The 20,817-nt window shown below is 43.1% G+C and overlaps 1 protein-coding gene across 1 annotated transcript; it reads right to left on the bottom strand.

The window, feature by feature from the left end:
* Positions 1-2,877: 2,877 nt before the first annotated feature.
* Positions 2,878-20,545, bottom strand: LOC148047238 (major histocompatibility complex class I-related protein 1-like). The gene is made up of 6 exons (XM_087711135.1): positions 20,476-20,545; positions 18,493-18,768; positions 6,006-6,200; positions 5,198-5,497; positions 4,628-4,717; positions 2,878-3,162 (listed from the first exon to the last, which is right to left on the bottom strand). The coding sequence occupies exons 1-6, from the start codon at positions 20,543-20,545 to the stop codon at positions 3,113-3,115; spliced, it is 981 nt and encodes a 326-aa protein (XP_087567261.1). The 3' UTR covers positions 2,878-3,112.
* Positions 20,546-20,817: the final 272 nt, after the last annotated feature.

Genomic DNA, 20,817 nt, shown 5'->3' with positions numbered 1-20,817 from the left:
GCGCACCCTTGGTTTAACAAAGGGAGGAAATGTCTTGATACATCATGTGACGATGGTGTAAGTTTGACACCCATGGTTTATATCTTTCTATCAGTCCATTCCAGTCATGAGTTTCATCCCACCAAGTTTTGGTAATGCCAACTACATCATACTCCTACTTTGAATTTTAACTTTGCTGTTGTTTAACTTGTTAACAATTCCTTCTTTGATATATGTAATGTACAATAGATCAATTAGGTTTGCAAACACATATACAAGCTTATAAATTTCAGACCTGCTTTGCAAGGGAAGAATCTAGTATTCAACTAGGGGTTATATTAAGTTTTGCAATCGAGGCGAATATCTGTAATTCAGGTGTAAGATGAGGATGAAGGTTCTTTCTCTGAGCTTGTGGGTTGGTTTCTGAACATTCAATTACCAGACTAGGTAACATCTGCAGCGGAGTTTAGGGGGTGTCAGTGTTCTTTTGTTTGCAAGTGTCAACCAGATCTCCAGCATGGGGTTCGAATTTGCAGCATGCTTGCTATTGGCTGCCATAGTAACAGGGAGGGGGGGCATGGCATTTGGGTTGGGGAAGTGGGTTGGTGAGGTGAAGTCCCATGTGAACTGAAAGAGAAGTTTGTTGTGCCACTGGGAGAAAGGGTGGAGCTTCCCAGCATTACCAGTCACGGGGAATGGAGTTCTCTGTTCCTGTGGTGGCCTCCCCCTGTTTTTGGGCTCCTAAAGGAGCCAAAGCCATCTTGTAGGGGCAGCGAAGCTAAGGAGGGGCGCTGTGAGTGGTCGCAGGAGAGATTGGAACTCACCTGCTGAGCTCTGGGGGTTTTCTCTCTATGCCATGACAAGGAGAAGAGGCAACTTCACAAAGCCGGGACAGCAGATGACTATCTAAGCCCAGTGCAGGAGCGGACTTTGGTGAACAATGTGTGAACTGGGTGAGAAGACCGCTTCTCACCCAGAGGCCAGATGTCCTCAAGTATCCAGGAGGGTAAAACGGACTCAGCTGAGGCCTTCAGGAGGCTGGAAATGTTTCTGAACTTCCAGTAGGCTCGTTTTTCATCGTTGTACCCGTTCCACACACACACCTGAGCCTCTGCGCGGGGCCTGCACTTACTTCACACCCAAAACTGGCCACGTGGAGACTCCTGGGAAGGGAGGGGTGGGCGGGGTCAACCACACCTTGTTACTACCGGGTCAGCAAACCAAATAAAAATAATGGATAAATCCCACCATTGCTCCTGAGCATGTTTATTTTCTTAAAAGATTTCAGTGTCATGTTTATTCATGTCTCTCCTCTGATGCCGGTTAAGCAGTAGGTCTGTCTCTCTGCAAGCTAAGAATCCTGGATTAAATTCCATTCCTCTCACAACCACCCTCCAAGGTAGGCCAGCTAGGTCACATTGGCTGAAGCCTTTCCATGGATAAAACAGGCAGGTAGCCCCCAATTTACAACTTGTACAATTGTGGTACATCGGGGAGCCCCAGAGGGTCAATCCTCCGTCCTGTGCTGGAGAGTCTCCCCTCGGCCTCTGCCCTGGCTAAACCTCCTCTCTCTCTTCCACCAGCCAGGAAGGAAGTCCTTGGTCAGGCTCGAAAGTCCCACGGAGGTTGTAAGCTCTCTCATTTTCTCTAATGACATGCTGATAACGAGAGAGAAGGAGGAAAGGGGGAATGAGAGAGAGGGAGGGAGGGGGGAGGGAGAGAGAGAAGGAGGGAGAGGGTGGAGGGAGAGAGGGGAGGGTTAGGCCAACCTATTTGGCTTCCCTAACCTCTGTAGAAAAGTTCCCATGTTACAAAATATTCTGAATCTTCTTTTTCTTTTATTTTTAAGGTTAACTGTTGTGGTCCAGCAGGAGCTGTTGGAGCTGCCACGAGACTCCCACAACGAGGGCCCTATGAGTCGGCTCTGGAGTTGGAGGACCCTGGACAGGTTCCGCTCCGAGACAGCATGCCAGGGGCGGCTGAACCTTGGACCAGTGGGGAGGAGACAAGGAGTTGGTCCTGGATGCCAGGCAAGGGAAGCAAGAACGCGTTACAGCAGATCTTGTGGCTAGCTTGGCAGGCTGGATTGCTGCCAAGGTTAGTCTGTGTGTTAATAAATCCTCTTTGTCTCAGCGTGCTTTGTTGTAGGACGAGGGGTGGGGGTCAGGACAGTTAACCTATCCATTTCTGCACATTTCATAATTTTTTTTTTATTATATTATCATCTGTAGGGGTTTTCCCAGTATTGTGCGTATACAATCCTGGCTGCTGTTAGAATATGTGAAATTAAATATACAACGATCATGGGAGAAGAAGCCTTGTGGTGCAATCTATCTCATGATCCATTTTTCTACATCGTGAAAATCCACTAATGGCAATTTGGATAAAAGATTATTTTTTTGTTGTGGGGGGGGGGCAGAATTGTTTGAATGCTGCACTCAGTATAATGGTCAAACTTGGATGATTAAATATATAGTCAACTAGGTACAAATGGCCATAGGTTCGCCATCCCGAGGACCCGGATTGTTGGGGGTAATATGCTGACTCTGTAAACCGCTTAGAGAGGGCTGAAAGCCCTATGAAGCGGTATATAAGTCTAACTGCTATTGCTATTGCTATCCCGGATATAGGTGGTACGTGGATCAATAGTAGTAACTATGAAGCTGGGAAGCTCCTGAAGCCTCTGGAGGGTCTCTGGGGGAAGCTATTTTCGCCCTCCTCAGGCTCCTAGAAAGCCTCTCGAGCCTGGGGAGGGTGAAAAAAGTGTGCCAAAAGCTGGGGAGTGCTGTTAATGCACACATGCATTGGGGGGTGTCATGGGTGCATGCCCGCTGGGGTTGCACGCATAGCGTTATGAGTGTGGGCACGCCCGTGCATGGCCCCTCAGTGCTCCCCCTGTTTTTGGCACATGATCCAAAAAACATTAGCCATCACTGACCTATATTATACCTGTGCATTTGGTTTTTCTTGCCTAAATGTAGAACCTTACATTTTTCACCATTCAATTTCATTTTGTTAGATGGCCCCTAATGTTCAAGTCTGGCCAGGTCCTCTTGTATCTTGAGTCTATCTTCTCCCCCTTTTCATTCCTCCATCTGCCAAGCATTCCTAGAAGAGGCAAAAATGGTCTTCTTCATACAGAAGCAGCTCCCTGCAGCTTACCCCAGCAAGAACTGCGATTTCCTGGAAAAGAAAGAAAAGAAAATGGAGATGTCAGTCTCTTAGCTGGATGGAAAGAGATGAAGAAACTCTTTCTGACTCTAGATTCCTCTTTCCTTCCTTCACGTACAAACTAAAACACACAAACACACCCAAAGCGTTTGAACCAAACAATGTCCTAAGAGGCATAGGAATGAATTCTTAACATTGAGAGACCTCCACAAAGAGAAATAGTCCAACAATTCTTCAGTCAGAAGCACAGCCAGTGTGAGGATACAGATGGTTGCAAAGTTTTCCCAATCAGTTCATATTTGGAGAGCCTTGTGGTGGGAGACCAAGAGGAGATCCAGCAAAGCTCCTTTTCCCTCAAAATGCCTCCTTTCGATAACTACCTTTACGGAGCTTCCTGACCACGTTATGTCCAAGTCTTTCCCATCCGCATTCTTTGAAAGCAGAGCAGCTTCTCAGACAGAAGGATCCTCCAGACAGCTGAGTCGCCTCACCGTTTTGAAAATTCCTTGAATCAGACGTTTCTCCTTGGGGGTCTCCATTCCCTAGAACAGCTTGGCTGTAATGTAAAGGGAGCCCACCTTTCTCAGCTTAGTTCTTGGGAGGAAGACAGAGATAGCACAACTCTGCAGCTTCAGGAGCTGCTTTTGTGTTTGGACGGAAACACACGAACGCACCTGATGCTACCTCTGATCCCAGCTGGAGCTAACAGGTAAATATCACAGATCGTCCACCTTATCATGAGGCAGGAGGAAGGAGACGAGTCAAAATATAAGTACGTCCCCTGGGTATAGCAGCCCCCAGACTCTATATTCTAAATCAGTAATATGTACTTAATATGCACTTTGATTAACTTTGATTTCTTACTTCCTCAAAGTTGTTACAAATCTTACTGGAACAGTGTGGCAACATGCTGTAAAGGAAGGACACAGGAAGCCAAGCATGGGTGTAAGAGAGAACAAGGGTGAAACTCCAAAAACAGCTTAAGAAATCTAGGAATAAGAACTTTTGTATTTTTTCCTATGAGCTTCTCTTTCTGTAAGATTCCAAAATGTACTTTTCTGTTTTAGTAAAATGTTTACGTCTTGTATGGGAAGAAGAGAAACACCTTAAAACAACTTAGTTTGAAGTATGGTATAAAAATCAATGTCCTGGGTGGATCCCGGGGAGTTCAGATTTTGGTGTGTGAACACGCTGAACTCGATGCATCAATAAACCTGTTTCTCTTGTACCTTCGTGGTCTCACGCCCCGTTTTTATTGAGCATTGTGGCCAAAGCCTCACCCTGCTGCAACAATACTGCCTGGCAGAGTTAAAGCTGAGTCAGGACTGAGGTGCCCCAAGGAGGCCAGGTGTAAGATGCTCCCCAAAAGGGCTGTGAAAACCCAGGAGAAGGAAGCCCAGAAGAAGCTCCCTAAAGCGAGAGATTTGGGAGGATTTCTCTATCTTCTTTAAATCAAACCCCGCAAAATGATACTTACTCAAGAACATCAAAGTCCCAACAATCACACACACCATGACAAGACCAGCCATAACGCAGCCGATGATGAGGCCCAGGTTGGATTCTGGGACTGAATTGGGAAAAAAGAGCAGATCATTGAAGGAGAACCCCAAACAACCATCCCAATAAAAAAGATTTAATTCAGCCAAAGGAACAGAAATTCCTCAAATTAAAAAGTCTAAGGAGCTCCTCTTCCTGTCCCTCTAACTGTAGCATGAAGACGCCCCACTAGCAATTCTTCCAATAGGACCCTGATCATAAAACAATGTGTGCGCTTCTTTCTTAGAGGAGCAATTTGTTATTTATAGGGACAGAGGCTAAGAGAGGATCTAAGGGGATTTCATCAGGATTGGTCAGCAGTTGTGATGGGATTTGTTGCTTCCTTTACATCACCGGAATCCAATTCTATGGACTGTTGCCTGCAGGTCCACCAACCTCATACATGGGGAAAACTCAAGTTCTAAATAATTTAGAACTCAACATCTGGATACAGCTGGGGTCAGATTTCTCCCCCACCACCCTCCACCCTCCCAAAGAGCCCAGCCTTTACCTCCCTGTAGCCTCTCACCCGCCAGGGCAAGGGCCAGAGGCTCCTGCAGGCCGTCATGCTCCACATAGCACTGATAGCGGCTCCTCTCTTTGGGGTCGATCCGGATGCTGAGCCAGTAGTGGTAGGTCCCATCCACATTGGGGGCCACAGACCCATGGAGGGTGTTCTTCAGCCAGATGTCCTCATTCCGTCTCCAGGAGGCATTGATTTCTCTGGGGTAGAAGCCGTATATCTGGCAGATGTGCATCTCCATCCCATCCTCCATCTCCGTCCTGCTGTTCACTGTCACCACTGGGGTCTCTGCAGAAAAGGCATCCCCGGAATTAACTTTGAGCACTTCCAGAGCCTGACGGGCAGAAAAATCTCCCACTTCTTGGTTTTAATTCGGGTATATAACTCTCTATAACTGTAGTGTCTCCAAGAGTTTTAGGAAATGCTCAAATGTTTGACAAAAATGGAAAGAATGCCAAGAAACAGTGGCGGATTTATACATTTATCCCATTGACATATCCCATATGGAATTGTCCAGTAGCGAGTTTTCCCACAGCAAATATCCCCAATTGGTCCCATTGCCTCATTGAGGGCTGTGAAGAGGACACTCCTAAGTGCTTTTGCTGCCTGATACACACAGACACCCACCAGGCAGAGGCTGCATTTCCTGGTCCATTGAGTGGCTTCCTGTGTCCTGGAGACCTGCTGGAGGGGGAGGGCTAGAATTCCCTCCAGGTATCCAGGCAGCAGATCCGGGACTCAAAGGGGCAGAATCAGATCAGAAAGGAGGAAAGTCCAGCCTAGATCAGATGCTCACCTGTCCTCATCAGCGTCTCATTCCTATAAAACAGGCACTTCTCTAGCAACTCAATGCAGACTTCCCTCTTGGGATGATCAGACCCGCTGAAGGTGTATTCAGTTTTCAAATTATAAGCCACCTTTAAGTAAAACTCTTTTTCGCTCCCATTTCCCCGGAGTTCACAGCTTACGATGCCCTGTGCCGTATGAAGATCTGAAAGGGGGACAGGATTAGATTTGAGGAATCCTCCGAAGAGACAGACATCTCCCTTCTTGTAGGGATTTTGATTCAGGAAGGAGTCAGCAAGAAATGGGACAAATAACAACTGTAAAATAACATTTTCCCCCATGAAGCTATTCAGTCCCTTTGGATGAGACATTGAGTTTCCCTATTCACCCTAAAAAAAACTCCATCACACTTTGAAGGTCTCCAGATATCTCCCACTCCCGTTTCCTCCCTCTTCTCCCTCCCCCAGTGGCTCCTTCTGGGCCAAAGGAGAAGAGTCAGCGCTGTCTTTGTCTTGGATCCACAGAGCCTCAAATCCTCTTTCTAGAGGCTCAGTGCAGAGACAAATGGCCAGTGGGTTGAGGGGAAGAGGCGACCCCCAAACCCCATTTCGAACCCTCAAGAGAGGCTCCTTAGAAGCAAACATATTTGCTTGCAATGTTCCCCAAAATAAGGTTCTTTGAAAGTGAGTCTTTTCCCCCAGAGATGCAGAGGGGGGTGGGGGGTTCCCTCCTTAAGGGACCCCCACCAGGAGAGCAAAGCCTGATTTGAAGCCATAGCACCTCTGGCTGTTCAGGAAGGGTTCCAATTGGCTGCCTTCTTTCTTTTATGTCCCTCCCCCACCCAGGATAGAATTGATGCATTGAGTTGACCTGTGCCCCTTCAAGAGTCCCCAGCATGACCTCCCAGAACTCCCTGACCTCTTCTTCCAACAGGAGATGAAGAGGCTCCTGGTCTTTGGGCCACACTTAACAGATTACCAGAGTTTGAAGGGACCTTGTGGGTCAGCTAGTCCACCCCCTGGCCAAGCAGGAGACCCTACACCATTTCTCACATATGGCAGCCCGGTCTCTTCTTCAAAGCTTCCAGTGATGAAGCTTCCACAGCAAACAGTTCCATGGGTTGATTGTTCTCACTGTCAGAAAATGTATCCGTATTTCCAGGTTGAATATCTTCTTATTCAGTTTCCATCCATTATTCCTTGTCTGGCCTTCAGGCGCTTTGGAAAATAGTTTGACCCCTTCCTCTTTGGGCAGCCCCTCAAATATTGGAAGACTGCTATCATGTGTCGCTTCCTTGTCCAGCTGGCTGTCGTTCCATTTTGCTTTGGATAATGTTTTTGAGTAAAACGCAATGGACGCCTCATTTCCATTTGGCATCTGGTGGCTGAGGACAGCTCCGATGCCATAAGGAGAGGCATCACAGGTTAATATTATGGACAAAATCCCATATGCTATGAGGACATGCTCTGAAGTTAAGAGATCTTTTATAGCTGAGATATGAGGACATGCTCTGAAGTTAAGAGATCTTTTATAGCTGAGAAGGCAGATACTTCTTTATGACCCCAAGTCCAGTCTGCCTTTTTGTCCAGTAAACAGTGAAGCGGCTCAGCTACTGTCACCTTCTGTGGCAGAAATCGTCAGATACAGTATAGATGGGATGCACCATTTGGCATCATATTTACATTTGATAAGCAAAGGTACCGCCTCAACTCTGTATGGAAAGCCCGAGATTTTTATTATAATATATTGAAGGCCGGACACCCTGCACCATCTGGACCTAGAGAAAGACCACAAGAAGGACAGGATAGACAGCAAACTACACAACCACCAGACAAGATGGAGCATCTCTCTTCTCTAGAAGTGCAAGGTGCTATGGAACCAAGACCTAGCTGCATGACTACTAGACGTATGGAGAAACAAGCTAAAAAGCAACAGCATCAACAATCATCGGCCATCGATCAAGGAACTACAACAACAAATCTGGAAGCAGTGGGAGGAGCTAGACCTAAGGTTAAACAGGCCATGCAGGAAGCTCTAAATATGCTTCAACCAACCAAAGATGACAACTAAGATTTTAACATGGAATGTCAACGGACTGAATTCTCCACAGAAGAGGAAGAAAATATTTCATTATCTCAAACAGTTTAAGAACGATGTAATTTGTTTGCAAGAAACTCATATCAAGTCAACTGATCAAAAATATTTGATCAACTCAAAACTTGGTCAACATTTTGCAGCTTCTGCTATGGAAAAGAAGAATGGTATAGTTGTATACTTAAGAAAAGATATGAAAGCTGAATTAATAGAGGCAGATCCCTTCGGAAGATATATTGCTTTAGACTTAATCTTAGAAGGGAAAAAGACATTACTTTTGGGAATTTATGCTCCCAATCAACAGCAAGATAGATTCTATAGAAATCTTCATGCTAAATTAGTACAGTGGGACTATAGTTCCTGTATACTATTGGGTGACTAGAATGGAGTGATAGACACTAAGAGAGATAAGAAGATTTCCCGCCTAAATACCAAGATGCGAGCAAAGTTACCCAAATCTTTCTTTGACATTATGGATGATTTTGAATTGAGAGATATTTGGCGAGAAAGAAATGCAGAGGAATATGACTTCACTTTCTTCTCGGACAGGCATCAATCCCTTTCAAGGATTGATTTTATTCTAACCACTAATGATTTGCTTTCTAGGGTCAAGAAAACAAAGATTGCAGCTAGGGTCCTTTCGGACCATAACCCAGTTTGGATGGAGTTGGGAAGGGTAGTGCAGGCAAGAAGGTCTTGGAGATTGAATGAAAACTTATTTAGATATGAAAAGTATATTAATGATTGTAAAAAATTACTATCTGAATATTTTGTTTTGAATATGAATAAGGGTACATCTATGGAATTTGTATGGGACGCAAGCAAAGCGTATATGAGAGGAGTTTTGATGAATATAAATAAAACACATAGAAATAAGCAAGGGTTAAAACGAACAGAACTGGAAGAGGAAATTAAGAGAAAAGAGCTGGAGTTAACAATGAACCCAGACGATACAAAGGTTAAGGAAGCTATTAACATATTAAAATCTCAATTTGACATGTTGATCTCTGACCAGGTAGCTACTAATTTATTATATGCAAAACACAATACTTTTTGTAATGCAAACAAACCTGGCAGATGGTTAGCTTATCAGATTAGGAAAAAAAGGAAAACTCGAAATATATCTAAACTGATTTACAGAGGGAAGGAGGTGTTTCAACAGGAAGAGATTCAAAAGGCTTTCTGGGAATTTTTTACAGAACTGTATAAAGGGGATAAAATTAATGGTTTAGACATAGACAAATATTTAGACAAAGAGAAAATACCTTCAGTTAGAGAAGAACACAGGCAAAAATTGAATCAACCAATAACCTCGGGGGAAATCCTGCAGGTAATTAAGCAATTAAAGTCAGGGAAAGCACCAGGTACAGATGGCTTGACAGTGGTTTACTATAAAAACTTACAGTTAGAAATGGTAGAACCTCTTAGAGAATTATTTAATATGATTCAAACGGAAGGTAAAGTCCCTCCATCTTGGAAGACAGCGTTTATATCTTTGATACCCAAAGAAGATCAAGATACTACTCAACCCAAAAATTATAGACCTATTTCATTACTGAATGTAGATTATAAAATTTTTACTAAAATATTAGCAAATAGGTTAATGTTGGTCATTCAACAATTGATACATACGGACCAAACAGGTTTTATACAAGGGAGACAGATGAAAAGTAATGTTAGATTAATTATTAATGCATTAGAATATTTGGGAAAGAACAACCAGATCCCTGCTGCATTTATATTTTTGTCATAAAATATTTTATTCAATTTTCACATTCCATTTGCAATCATTTATATACAGGGTATTTACTATAAAAAGAAAAGAAAAAAAGAAAAACAAAGAAAAAGGGAATAAAACGAACAAGTAAAGAGAAAACACAACTCATCATTCACAACCCCACCCTTGCATCCTCCATACACCTCATCTACCCCCTCCAACTTTCCTTTCTCCCTCTAACACTCCCCTCCTACTTCCCTTTCCCCTCAATCCTTCCTTCTCCCCTTACTCCCCGGACACCCTCCTTACCTTCCCCTTACTCCTTCCTTACTCCTCCCTCTTCTTTCCCTCTACCTCCCTCCTTGGTGTATGCCTTTATTCGAGTGTTGTTTGATCTGATAAAAGTAAAATGAACCAAGGAAAAAATAATAATAATAATGATAAAAAAAAAGAACCACCGTATATAGATACATTCTTGTTCTTATTAAAACTATGTTAACACCCCCCCACCCCACCCCCCACAATCCCCATCCCTAATCCTCCCGACTTCCCAGGGCCCACACCTGGCACTACCTTCTGTCTAAAATATCTTGTATACATATGAATTAAAAAATAAAAGTATATATCAAAAGAAAAGAAAAGCAGAGAAAGAGAAAAAAAAAAAAGGAAAAAAAGAAAAGAGAAAAGAGAAAAAAGAAAAAAAAAGAAACCACTCTTGTATTGATCTCAGCCCCCCATCTTTATCTATGCTTAAATAGTATAAATCATTCTATCTATATTTTATTCTCGTCTCTTACTTCTTTGCTATTTACCCCAACCTTCTGTAGACTCTCCCATTCCCTTCCTAAACCTCATGATCCCTTCCAATAAAATTTAAGCAGCGTGGTTCATGCCATATATTCAAATATAACTTTACAGACAAGTAATCAAACTTTCCCTTCTAGTAAAATTTAAACAACGTAAATAATCTTTCTTTACCCCTTTTTCAAACAGTAATTCAAAATAATAAATAACTTAGTTCATTCCACATTCATTTTACCTTCATCCCTCACTTGTCTGATATTTACCACTATCAAATTTATACTAGCATTTGTTTAAAATATAACTCAGAGTGATTTGTAGCATGAATCATTCCACATATTCCAATAATACTTTCAGCAAGAGTCAGTTAACCTTCTATTTTAAGGTAGTCCCTTCTAACAGCGTTTAAACAACATAAGTCATTCTGCATTCTTTTTACAGTTATCTTCCCAAGCGGCTTCCTGTTCTAATAAGCTTTAAACAACGTAGATTTTGCCCTCTTCCCTTGCTTGTCTGATATTTACCACAAATAACGTAGTTCATTCCACATGCATTTTACCCTCATCTCTTGCTTGTCTGATATTTACCACTATCAAATTTATACTAGCGTTTATTTAAAAAGTGACTCAGAACTATTACAACCAACTTTCCCTTCAAATAAAAGTTAAGTAGCATGGATCATATTCAAATAATACTTTCAGCAAGAGTCAGTTAACCTTCTATTTTAAAATAGTCCCATCTAACAAAGTTTAAACAACATAAATCATTCCGCATTCTTTTAACCACTATCAAATTTATGCTAACGTTACTTTAGAATCTAGCTCAAAGTAGTTTCACCCAGCTTTCCCTTCTGATAAAAATTAGTCCACTTTTTCTACCGGAGAGAGGTCTCAAACCCCCATTCAGTCCTCAACTTTAGGAAGTCTTTTGAAGTATCTAAATTCTCGATCTGCGTTCTTCTGCTTCTCTGAGGGAGGAGGGGCTGCCCCCTCCATCTTGCAGCCGCATGGCCAGCCGTTTGCTTTCTCCTTCCGCTTGTCTCTCCTCTCTTCCAAGCGCGTCAGGAAGTCCCGCCTTCAGAATCCTACAATAGAAATCTTGAGCCTCCGAAACAGAGTTAAGACGAAATCTTTGATTCTCAAATGTAACTGTAATACCGGCAGGGGCCTCCCATCTGTATCGAATCTGTTGACTCCTAAGCTCCTTAGTTAAAAAGGTGTAATTCCTTCTTGCCTTCAACATCTGAAAAGGAATATCTTTGAAAACAATCAGGTCCTGGCCTTCAACTCGAAAACCGTTATTATGAAACTTTTGCACAATCGCATTTCTAGCTTCTTTTGTGGAAAAATGTATAATTATGTCCCTCGGGAGTTGTCGCTGTTCCGCTATCAATGAGTTCTGGCGATAGATTTTCCGAATCTGCCAATCAAAGTTAAGTCCCGGGCTTCCCAGCGCATGGCTGAAGGCTTCAGCAAAGGTCTGTTTCAAATCCTCTTGCTCCTTTTCACGGAATCCTCTGACTCTAATTGCAAATGCCTTCCTATTAAAATTTAACATCATAAGCTGATCTTCGTTATTTCTAATTTTTTCTTGTAAAATTTGAATATTGGTAGTCAAATTAAAATTAGCCTTCTCCAGACTTTCCAATTTGTTCTCTATTTCAGCAGAGTAATCTGAGAGGGCAGACACGGCTACAAACGTATTCGCCTTCATTTGATTAACTTTAGATTTTAAATCATCATAAAGTTGCAATACAAATTCCTGAATTTCTTGTTTAAAGGCATTAAACATTTTAAAGAGATATTCCTGCGTTAAAACTTCTCCAGTAGAGGGCGTAGGGGACAAAGGCTGTGTTCCCAGAAAAGATTCTTTAAATTCTTTAGATACATTTGTAGCAAGACGCTTCTTTGATCTGGGTGCCATAATAAATAAACAAGTAAGCAGCGCTTCACTCCCCTCTATTTCCAAAGAAAAAGAGTTTATTTTGTTAAGGAGCAGTCTGCAGGAAGATAAACCCGGCTAAGTACATCCAGTAATCATCCACGGAGAGAAATCGCCATTTTGAAGTCTATTTAAACAAAGAAGTCTTTAAGACGAATGGAGCTGGTATTTAAGATAGTAATAAAAGCATAAATCTCACAGGGGTGGTACCCTCCCGTATCAATTCTAGCTTGAAAAAACTTTGTTTTGTCCTGGGGGGGGCTAGCCTGTCTGGGGCTGCCCAAAAAAAAAAGGCAGCTGAGAAGAACTGGCCGGAGATAAAAGCTCCGCTTCGGCTGGATCTAATCTCTTCCACAGCCCAAAAAAAAAAGGCTGTGGCTTACGAATAGACCCTAGTCTACGGAGCTATCCTCCCTGCCCCTTTCTTAGCCAAAAAGGGGTGCTATCTATGATCTTATTTAGATATACAGACCAGATCTCTGAGGAGCTCGGTGGAGCCCTCCTCGGCAACAGGCCACGCCCCCAGGAAGTTGCGTTTATATTTTTGGACGCTGAGAAGGCCTTTGATCGAGTTAACTGGCAATTTCTGCTGAAGATACTGCAAAAAATGCAGATAGGAGATAATTTTTTACAGTCAATTAAAGCAATATACCAACAGCAAACAGCACAAATCATAGTCAATGGAAGTTTAACAGACTCTTTTCAAATTGGAAAAGGTACAAGACAGGGCTGTCCTTTGTCCCCATTATTGTTTATTATAACTTTGGAAGTATTGTTGAATAAAATACGGGGCTTGGATGGTTTAAAAGGGATCAAGATTAGGCAGCAAGAATATAGAGTCCGCGCTTTTGCGGATGATTTGGTCATAATATTAGAACAACCGCAGGAATCCAGTATGGTTTTAATGAATACGATTAATCAATATGGTCAAGTGTCGGGCTTTAAAATAAACTTAGGAAAAACCAAAATATTAGCTATAAATATGAATATTAAACAAAAGGAAGAATTAGGAGTGATGCTAGGATGTGAGGTAGTTAAAAAAGTCAAATATCTTGGAGTTAACATTTTAACTTCAAATGGGAAATTATATAAGCATAATTATGAACCACTTTGGCATAGCATACAGACAGAGATGAAAAAATGGGAGAAATTGCACTTATCTTTGCTGGGTAGGATAGCGGCAGTGAAAATGAACATTTTACCAAAATTTTTATTTCTTTTCCAAATGTTACCTATACTTAAAAAAGATGCGAACTTTTTAGAATGGCAGAAGGGTATCAACAAATTTGTGTGGGCAGGAAAGAAGCCAAGGGTAAAGATGAAAATAATGCAAGATGTACGTGAGAGAGGAGGATTGAAACTACCTAATTTAAAACTATATTATGATGCAGTGGCATTATCTGTAATTAGTGATTGGACTCATTTAACCAATGATAGAATATTGAATATTGAGGGACACGATCTGGTATTTGGTTGGCATGCTTACCTGTTATTCAACAAAAAATTGGATAAGAATTTTAAAAGTCATATTTTAAGAAATGCTTTATTGCGGGTTTGGAAGAAATACCAATATAAATTAAATGACAAGATACCCATGTGGGCAATTCCTAGACACGCAATTGAAAATATGAATACAGCACAAAAACAGGACAGAATTACTTACAGACAGCTTCTTACCTCGGAAAGGGGGGTATTACAATTAAAATCTTTAGAGGTATTAAAAGAGGAGAAGGTAGTTCAAACATGGTTCCAGTATGGGCAATTACAGGCTAGGTGGAAAATAGATCAAAAAATTGGTTTTATCCAAGTTGAGGATAATCTGTTTAAACAAATAAGAGATCAAAGCTTAATGCATATAAAGAGGATATATAATGTATTAATACAGATGGATTCGGAAACAGAATTAGTTAAAGATTGTATGATAAAATGGGCTCAAAATATTGAGGAACCAATAATGTTGGATACATGGGAAAGAATCTGGATAAGAAATGTGAAATTTACACAAGCTCAAAATCTGAGAGAAAATTTTTACAAGATGTTCTATAGATGGCATTTAGATCCTAAAAAGTTGGCTTCTATGTATCCGAATGTACAGCCTAAATGTTGGAGGTGTGGTTCTCTCGATGCTACATATTATCATATATGGTGGACCTGCCAAAAGGTTAAGGCATTTTGGATAAAAATATGGTGGGTCATGCAAAATGTTTTTAAAAGAAGGATAAAGTTTATTCCTCAGTTATTTTTACTAGGTATATGTACTGACTTTACAGTGGTAGAGACTAATTTGATTCTGCACCTGATAACTGCAGCAAGACTGTTGGTGGCGCAATATTGGAAGAAGGAAGACTTGCCTACAATCCAAGAATGGACATTGAAAGTAACAAACTTAGCCGAGATGGCTAAAATATCGGCATATCTCAAAGATCATTCAAATGAGATATATAAACGAGACTGGAAAAAATGGATTGACTATATACAAAATAAATACGGGACCAAGAAATTCCAGTTAGCCTATGCTTAAGATCAGAAATGATTTAAACTGTTAAAAGTTAGTTCAGTAAGAAGAAGCTAAGGTCAATCTAGAATGTCATTAATTTCTTTATTTCTTTTTTCTCAATAGATTTTAGACCGTGTTAGTTAAAAATCCATACCGTGTACGGGTTCTGGGAAGTCGGGGGGGAGGAGGGGGGGTGGGGGGGGGTGGAGGGAGGGAGGGGCACACACACACAAAAAAAATTGTACTTCAATGTCTTAATGATTGACAAATGATGACATATTTGTGTTTTTTTTTAAAGAAAAATAAAAAAGTTCTGTTTTAAAAAAAATAAATATTGGAAGACTGCTATCATGTGTCGCTTCCTTGTCCAGCTGGCTGTCGTTCCATTTTGCTTTGGATAATGTTTTTGAGTAAAACGCAATGGACGCCTCATTTCCATTTGGCATCTGGTGGCTGAGGACAGCTCCGATGCCATAAGGAGAGGCATCACAGGTTAATATTATGGACAAAATCCCATATGCTATGAGGACATGCTCTGAAGTTAAGAGATCTTTTATAGCTGAGAAGGCAGATACTTCTTTATGACCCCAAGTCCAGTCTGTCTTTTTGTCCAGTAAACAGTGAAGCGGCTCAGCTACTGTCACCTTCTGTGGCAGAAAAATACTATAAAAGTTTAACAGGCCTAGGAATGCCTGGAGTTCCGTTTTATTGGTTGGAGTGGATGCTTCCTTTATTGCCTTTATCTTACTGTTGGTGGGGTGGATGCCAGATTTGTCAATTAGGTAACCCAAGAATTCAACTTTGGGTACGGCTATTTGGCACTTCCCTTTTTTTACTTTAACTCCCCCTCCTGGAAATGACTCAGGACTGTTCGTAATCGGCAGATTAATTGTTCTCTGTTGCTTGCTGCCACAAGGACATCATCAAAATAAGGCACTACCCCTGGGATGCCCTGTAGGAGGTGCTCCATTAAGCTTTGGAAAAGTCCTGGCGCCACGCTCACCCCAAATTGCAGTCTCCAGCATTTAAATGCCGCTCTATGCGTTACAATTGTCTGTGCCTCTGCAGTGGCATTATCCACAGGCAACTGCTGATATGCTTGTGCTAGATCAAGTTAGGTGAAATATTTTCCTTTGCCAGAGAATGCAACAGGTGTGGTACCACTGGCATTGGATATGCACTCTGTTGCAATGCCTTATTTATTGTACATTAGTAGTCAGCGCAGAGGCGAATTGAGCCATCTGGCTTGATTGGTGTGGCAATTGATGTCTCCCACCTCACATGATCAATTGACTCCAAAACCCTTTGGGCAATTAGTTTGTCTAAATGCTCATCCATTTTGGTCTGGAGAGCAAAAAGGACTCTTCGCACCTTTAATCTGACAAGGGCAATTTTAGGGTCTAGGTTGAAAGACATTGGGATCCCCTTATACTTGCCACATCAAAGATATTGCTGAATTCGGCTAGTACGATGTCATCCTCTTGGACGACGTTATTCCCAGATCTAAGGCGTCGAACCATCCTACCCCGACCAGGCTGGGCAGGTCCTTGTCCACTGTGGTCAGTTAAAATGGCCCTTCAAAGTGTTTAAACTTAACCTTGAAACACCCATCTCCTAGCACTGGAATGCGATTCCTTTGGTAATATTTTTAAAGTGCCTTTTGCAGCTTAAATTGCTGTCTATTGTGTCCCGGAACAGCTTTTTTGATATTTTTCCAGGATACCATTGACAGGTATGACCCACTGTCCAGTTCCATGTCAAATTGGGTGCCTTTGATGTTCATTGTGATGTGGAATTTCTTTGTTCTGTATACATCAGAATGCTCTATTATTGTTTGGTGGACCTCCCTGGTTTCCAGAGATCGTTCTTCTCTCCGTTTGTATTTTGAAAATGGTGCCCTCCGGGAACCTGTCTGTAAACCATGTGACGGTGTCTAGGATACAGGGTGTCTCTGGTGGTGGTAGACTGGCTTGCTTGCTCGGCATGCTTCAGTTATATGTCCTTTTCGCTCGCAGCAATGGCAGATGGTATCTTTACATTTACAAGTTGATTCCCTTCATACCCGGCACAATGCGAAGGTTTGTGCCCCGCATCTTTCCATTCAGACTTTGTTCAGTGGACGGCCTCATCCTCTTTAGTGCTCTCATTGTTCTCTGTGCTCCCTTGATATCTGGCCAATGCTACCCTCGAGGAATGGACACTGCCTGACTTTCTGATGGTGGCAGTGGACCTATCTGAGGCTTCAGCTGCCCAGGGAAGGCACAGGAAACAAAAGCAAGCAGAAACAGAGCTCTCACTGGGGCGAAAGACCTGAGATCACAGACAACAGAAAGCGGCACATTTCAAAGGCAGCGGACAATGTCCTGCTGTGAGAGCCAAGCCACGCCCATCTGCTGTCCAACTTACCAAGGCGGAGCTTCTGCTGGGAGATCTACCCCTCCCCCAACCCCGGGCTGTTGTGCTTGGCACTCGGCACTTGGCATGAGAACTTGCCGTTCTCTCCCAGCCCTCTTTGCTGGCAGCAACAGCAAATGTACCAGGCAGAATGCTGTTGCCATGGAAAAGCAAGTGCAGAGGCACTTTGCTGCTGCACTAAGGCTCTGGCCATGCCACTCCCGCGACAGCATGGCAGGGAGCCACAGCAGAAGGTCCAAAGAGCTGCATGTGGCTCTGGAGCCGCAGGTTGCCAAGCTCTGGTATAGCGTCTCCTGCTTGAGCAGGGGGTTGCACTAGAAGATCTCAAAGGTCCCTTCCAGCTCTATTCTGATTGATTGATTGATTGATTGTTTACTTACCTCTCAAATAAGGGGGTGACAGAAATGCTTCTTCTTAGATGGGAACTCTGGTGGGGTCAGGAGTCCCCAGGAGGATCAAGGTAAATTTGATCCTTCAATTCTCTGGTGTGGAAACAGAAAGAAAGACCTTCCACCAGGAGCCTCTTAGGAACCACTGGGGGGAAACCTGTCATTCCTTTCCTCCCTCACAACAGGAGGTCCACCCACCAAGGACCTTTAGGCAAATTGGGGGCAGCCAATGGTGGGAGCCTAAACGTCACATTCTGTCCACCAAGGCCAAGCTCACTCTCTTTCCTCCTCTTTAGTTCATTTTATATCACTCCTGTGCTATACTGTTTAATTTTTTAACTTTAACATGTATATGTCTATCTCTAGCTCTCTACCTCTACACGTATCTATATCTCTACTTCTATATATATGTATGACATTTTGATTGCCCATTCCACCTTTAATAATGATAACATCCACATAAAACTTTGGTTATGGGGCATGGATAAAATAATATTTTTTAAAAACAATAAACATAGTTTCAAAATAATATTTTAAAAAGGGTAGGAAACAGCTTTTAATCTGGGAGAGACCCACTTTCTTCCCCTCTCCTACTATTGGCAGAGAATATGGGGCAGGAAGAGCCACCGGACCTGTCACTCACCTTCGTTCTTATTGTAGGGAGACCCTGATTTCTCCTTCTGTCTTCTGAACTCATCATCTTCAGTACGTGCTACATCAGTCAGAGCCTGCCAGCATTGGGGAATATCCTTCCCTGATTTCTCCATCCAGGAGACTCGTGGCTGAATTTTCCTGCTGTTGCTGTCATAGTGAGCAAAGAGCTCACTGTCCAAATAGCCCAGAACAACAAAGTGGGAGAGCCTCTGACTGGGCTCCGAGACACCGAAGTAGACAACTTTGAGGGAATGTGAGGAGGAGCCTAAAAAAGAGGGAGAAAGTTAGGGGGATTCTGCTAGGACTCCTCTGATGATACGGGGCAGAGATGACCCCATTATTACATCTGGAAGGAAGAGGAAAAGACGATGGGGGGAGGGAGAGGAGAAAGAGAAAGAGGAGAAAGAAAATGAGGATGGGGTGAGGGAGAGGAGAAAGGGGGAAATGAAGGAAGAGATAATGGAAGAGAAAGAGGAGGGAGAGGGTGGAAAGAAGGAGGGAGAGGCAAAAAAGCAGCTTCTGGAAGGGTTAGAAGGTTGGAGGGCAGAGATGTTTGGGATGAGAGAGGAAGGGAAGAGAAAGCAAGATCAAAGGGAGAACAGGAACCCCAGAACCTACCTGCCCCCATCCCCCAATAGTGCCCTTCCCTCTTCAAGCAAGGCCTCATACGGACTGCCCAAGCAGGCTGTAGTCACCCACGGGGAGAAGGGGTGTGTGGGGTCCACTTCCAGAAGCAGCAGGAAACCCCACCTGGAAACCCAGCTTCAAAGGGTGTGGGGATAAAACGAACTCCTTGCCTCACAGAGGGCCAACGTGGCTTGTTAATAAGGAAAGATTTGAGGAAAGATTTTATAAAACAGGGGAGGGAAAGGGGGATCCAGGAGGGACTGAAGGCCATGGAGCCCTTGGGGGAAACACAAACCGATTGTCTGGAAGATGTTAGGATTTAAAGGGGGAGTGAAGGGACCAATAATAAAGACACATGGGCCGCTCTGGATCTTCTTCCTCTCTCTCTCTCTCTTTCTCTCTCTTGCTCTCTCTCTCTCTCACACACACAGACACACAATCTGGGTAATTCCTCCTTCAGGCATCTGAGCAGGAATTGGCTTTGAAGCCAGGATTCAGTGGGGCTCCCCCTCATTCCACAGAGAATTTCACTGCTGATTATCCCGATTGCTTCAATTCAACCAAATACTTTGGACACCTCATGCTGTCATTCAGACATACTTGCAACGCACCAGATTCAAACTCTTTACTTTTCACAGCTGATTCTCAAAAAATTGTCCTCCTCCAGTGCTGAGCCTGCTCTCTTTTCAGTGGCACTGTGGAAATCATCCTCCACACACACAGTCACAAATCCCACGAGATGAAAAGAGCCACAAAGGTCATCTAGGCTACCCTCGACTCAGGATAGGAACTGAAATGAAAGCCTTTTTCTACCCTTCAGTATGTTTCTAGCCACTGCTTGACCCTCTCCAGCAAAGTTAGGGAGCCCCCCAAAACTCTCTGGGCAACCGCTTGCCCTATTCAGCTGCTCTTACTAAAACATTCAACCAGAATCTGGATCTCTTTCAATGAAATGCCTCACTTTATGAATGACATGTTTTGTTTTGTTTTCTAATCCAATTCAAAAGAAAGTTGGTTAAGGCCAAAGATCAACAAATAATAACAATATCACTGAGAAAAGGAGATAATAGGATGAAGAAAGGCAACATATGAAACCCATCATTGAAGAATCAAGTCTATTCCAGAAACTCTGATCAAAGTCATTACCCTGGGAATCGATGATCACGTGTAGAATTGATTAGCCCTGATCACTGTCCTCCTGAGGAGGATGAGGGACATTAATCATGCTTACAAGGCTGGGATCCTCTCTAGGATCCTTCTCCCCTTGGCCTGAGGAGATATCGCAAACCAGATTCCCACCAGCAGGAAAAGGGCTTGATCCCCTTACATCTTGAAAGGGACTCACCGAGGCACATCTGGGGCAGAGCGACCACCTCCAACACCAGGAGCCACAAGGCTGCAGAGCGCAGAGCCATCCTCTGTCCCAAAGCCTCCTCCTGCGCTGCGCTCTCCTGAAAAGTCCCAGGCAAAGAAAGAGCCGCTCGGGGCAATAATCGCAATAATCCAATGCGAGCAGCCGATTGCCGAGCTCAACCAATAGAGAAAAATCATTCCCATGACGTCTATAGTTGCTAGGCGGAAAACCGGGCAAAACTGAGAAAAGCTAGAAAAGGGAAGCGAAAGTTTCGTAAGAACCAACGCCTCGTTCCAGGAATTCTCCGTCGTGGGGGGAGGAGCAGATCTGCGG

The sequence above is a fragment of the Thamnophis sirtalis genome, unplaced genomic scaffold (assembly GCF_051295495.1).
Source record: "Thamnophis sirtalis isolate CommonGarterSnake01/CBP01778 unplaced genomic scaffold, rThaSir2_p1.2 scaffold_3, whole genome shotgun sequence".
Classification (NCBI taxonomy): Eukaryota; Metazoa; Chordata; class Lepidosauria; order Squamata; family Natricidae; genus Thamnophis; species Thamnophis sirtalis.
This window is presented reverse-complemented; position numbering and strand designations above follow the sequence as displayed.

Excerpts from the sequence above, each read along its gene's own strand:
- LOC148047238 (XM_087711135.1), bottom strand. The coding sequence starts at position 20,545 with ATGGCTCTGCGCTCTGCAGCCTTGTGGCTCCTGGTGTTGGAGGTGGTC. Across the intron at positions 6,201-18,492 it reads TCCCTACAATAAGAACGAAG|ATCTTCATACGGCACAGGGC; the intron begins GTGAGTGACAGG and ends TCCCCCTTTCAG. Across the intron at positions 4,718-5,197 it reads GGGTGAGAGGCTACAGGGAG|TCCCAGAATCCAACCTGGGC; the intron begins GTAAAGGCTGGG and ends TTCCCAATTCAG.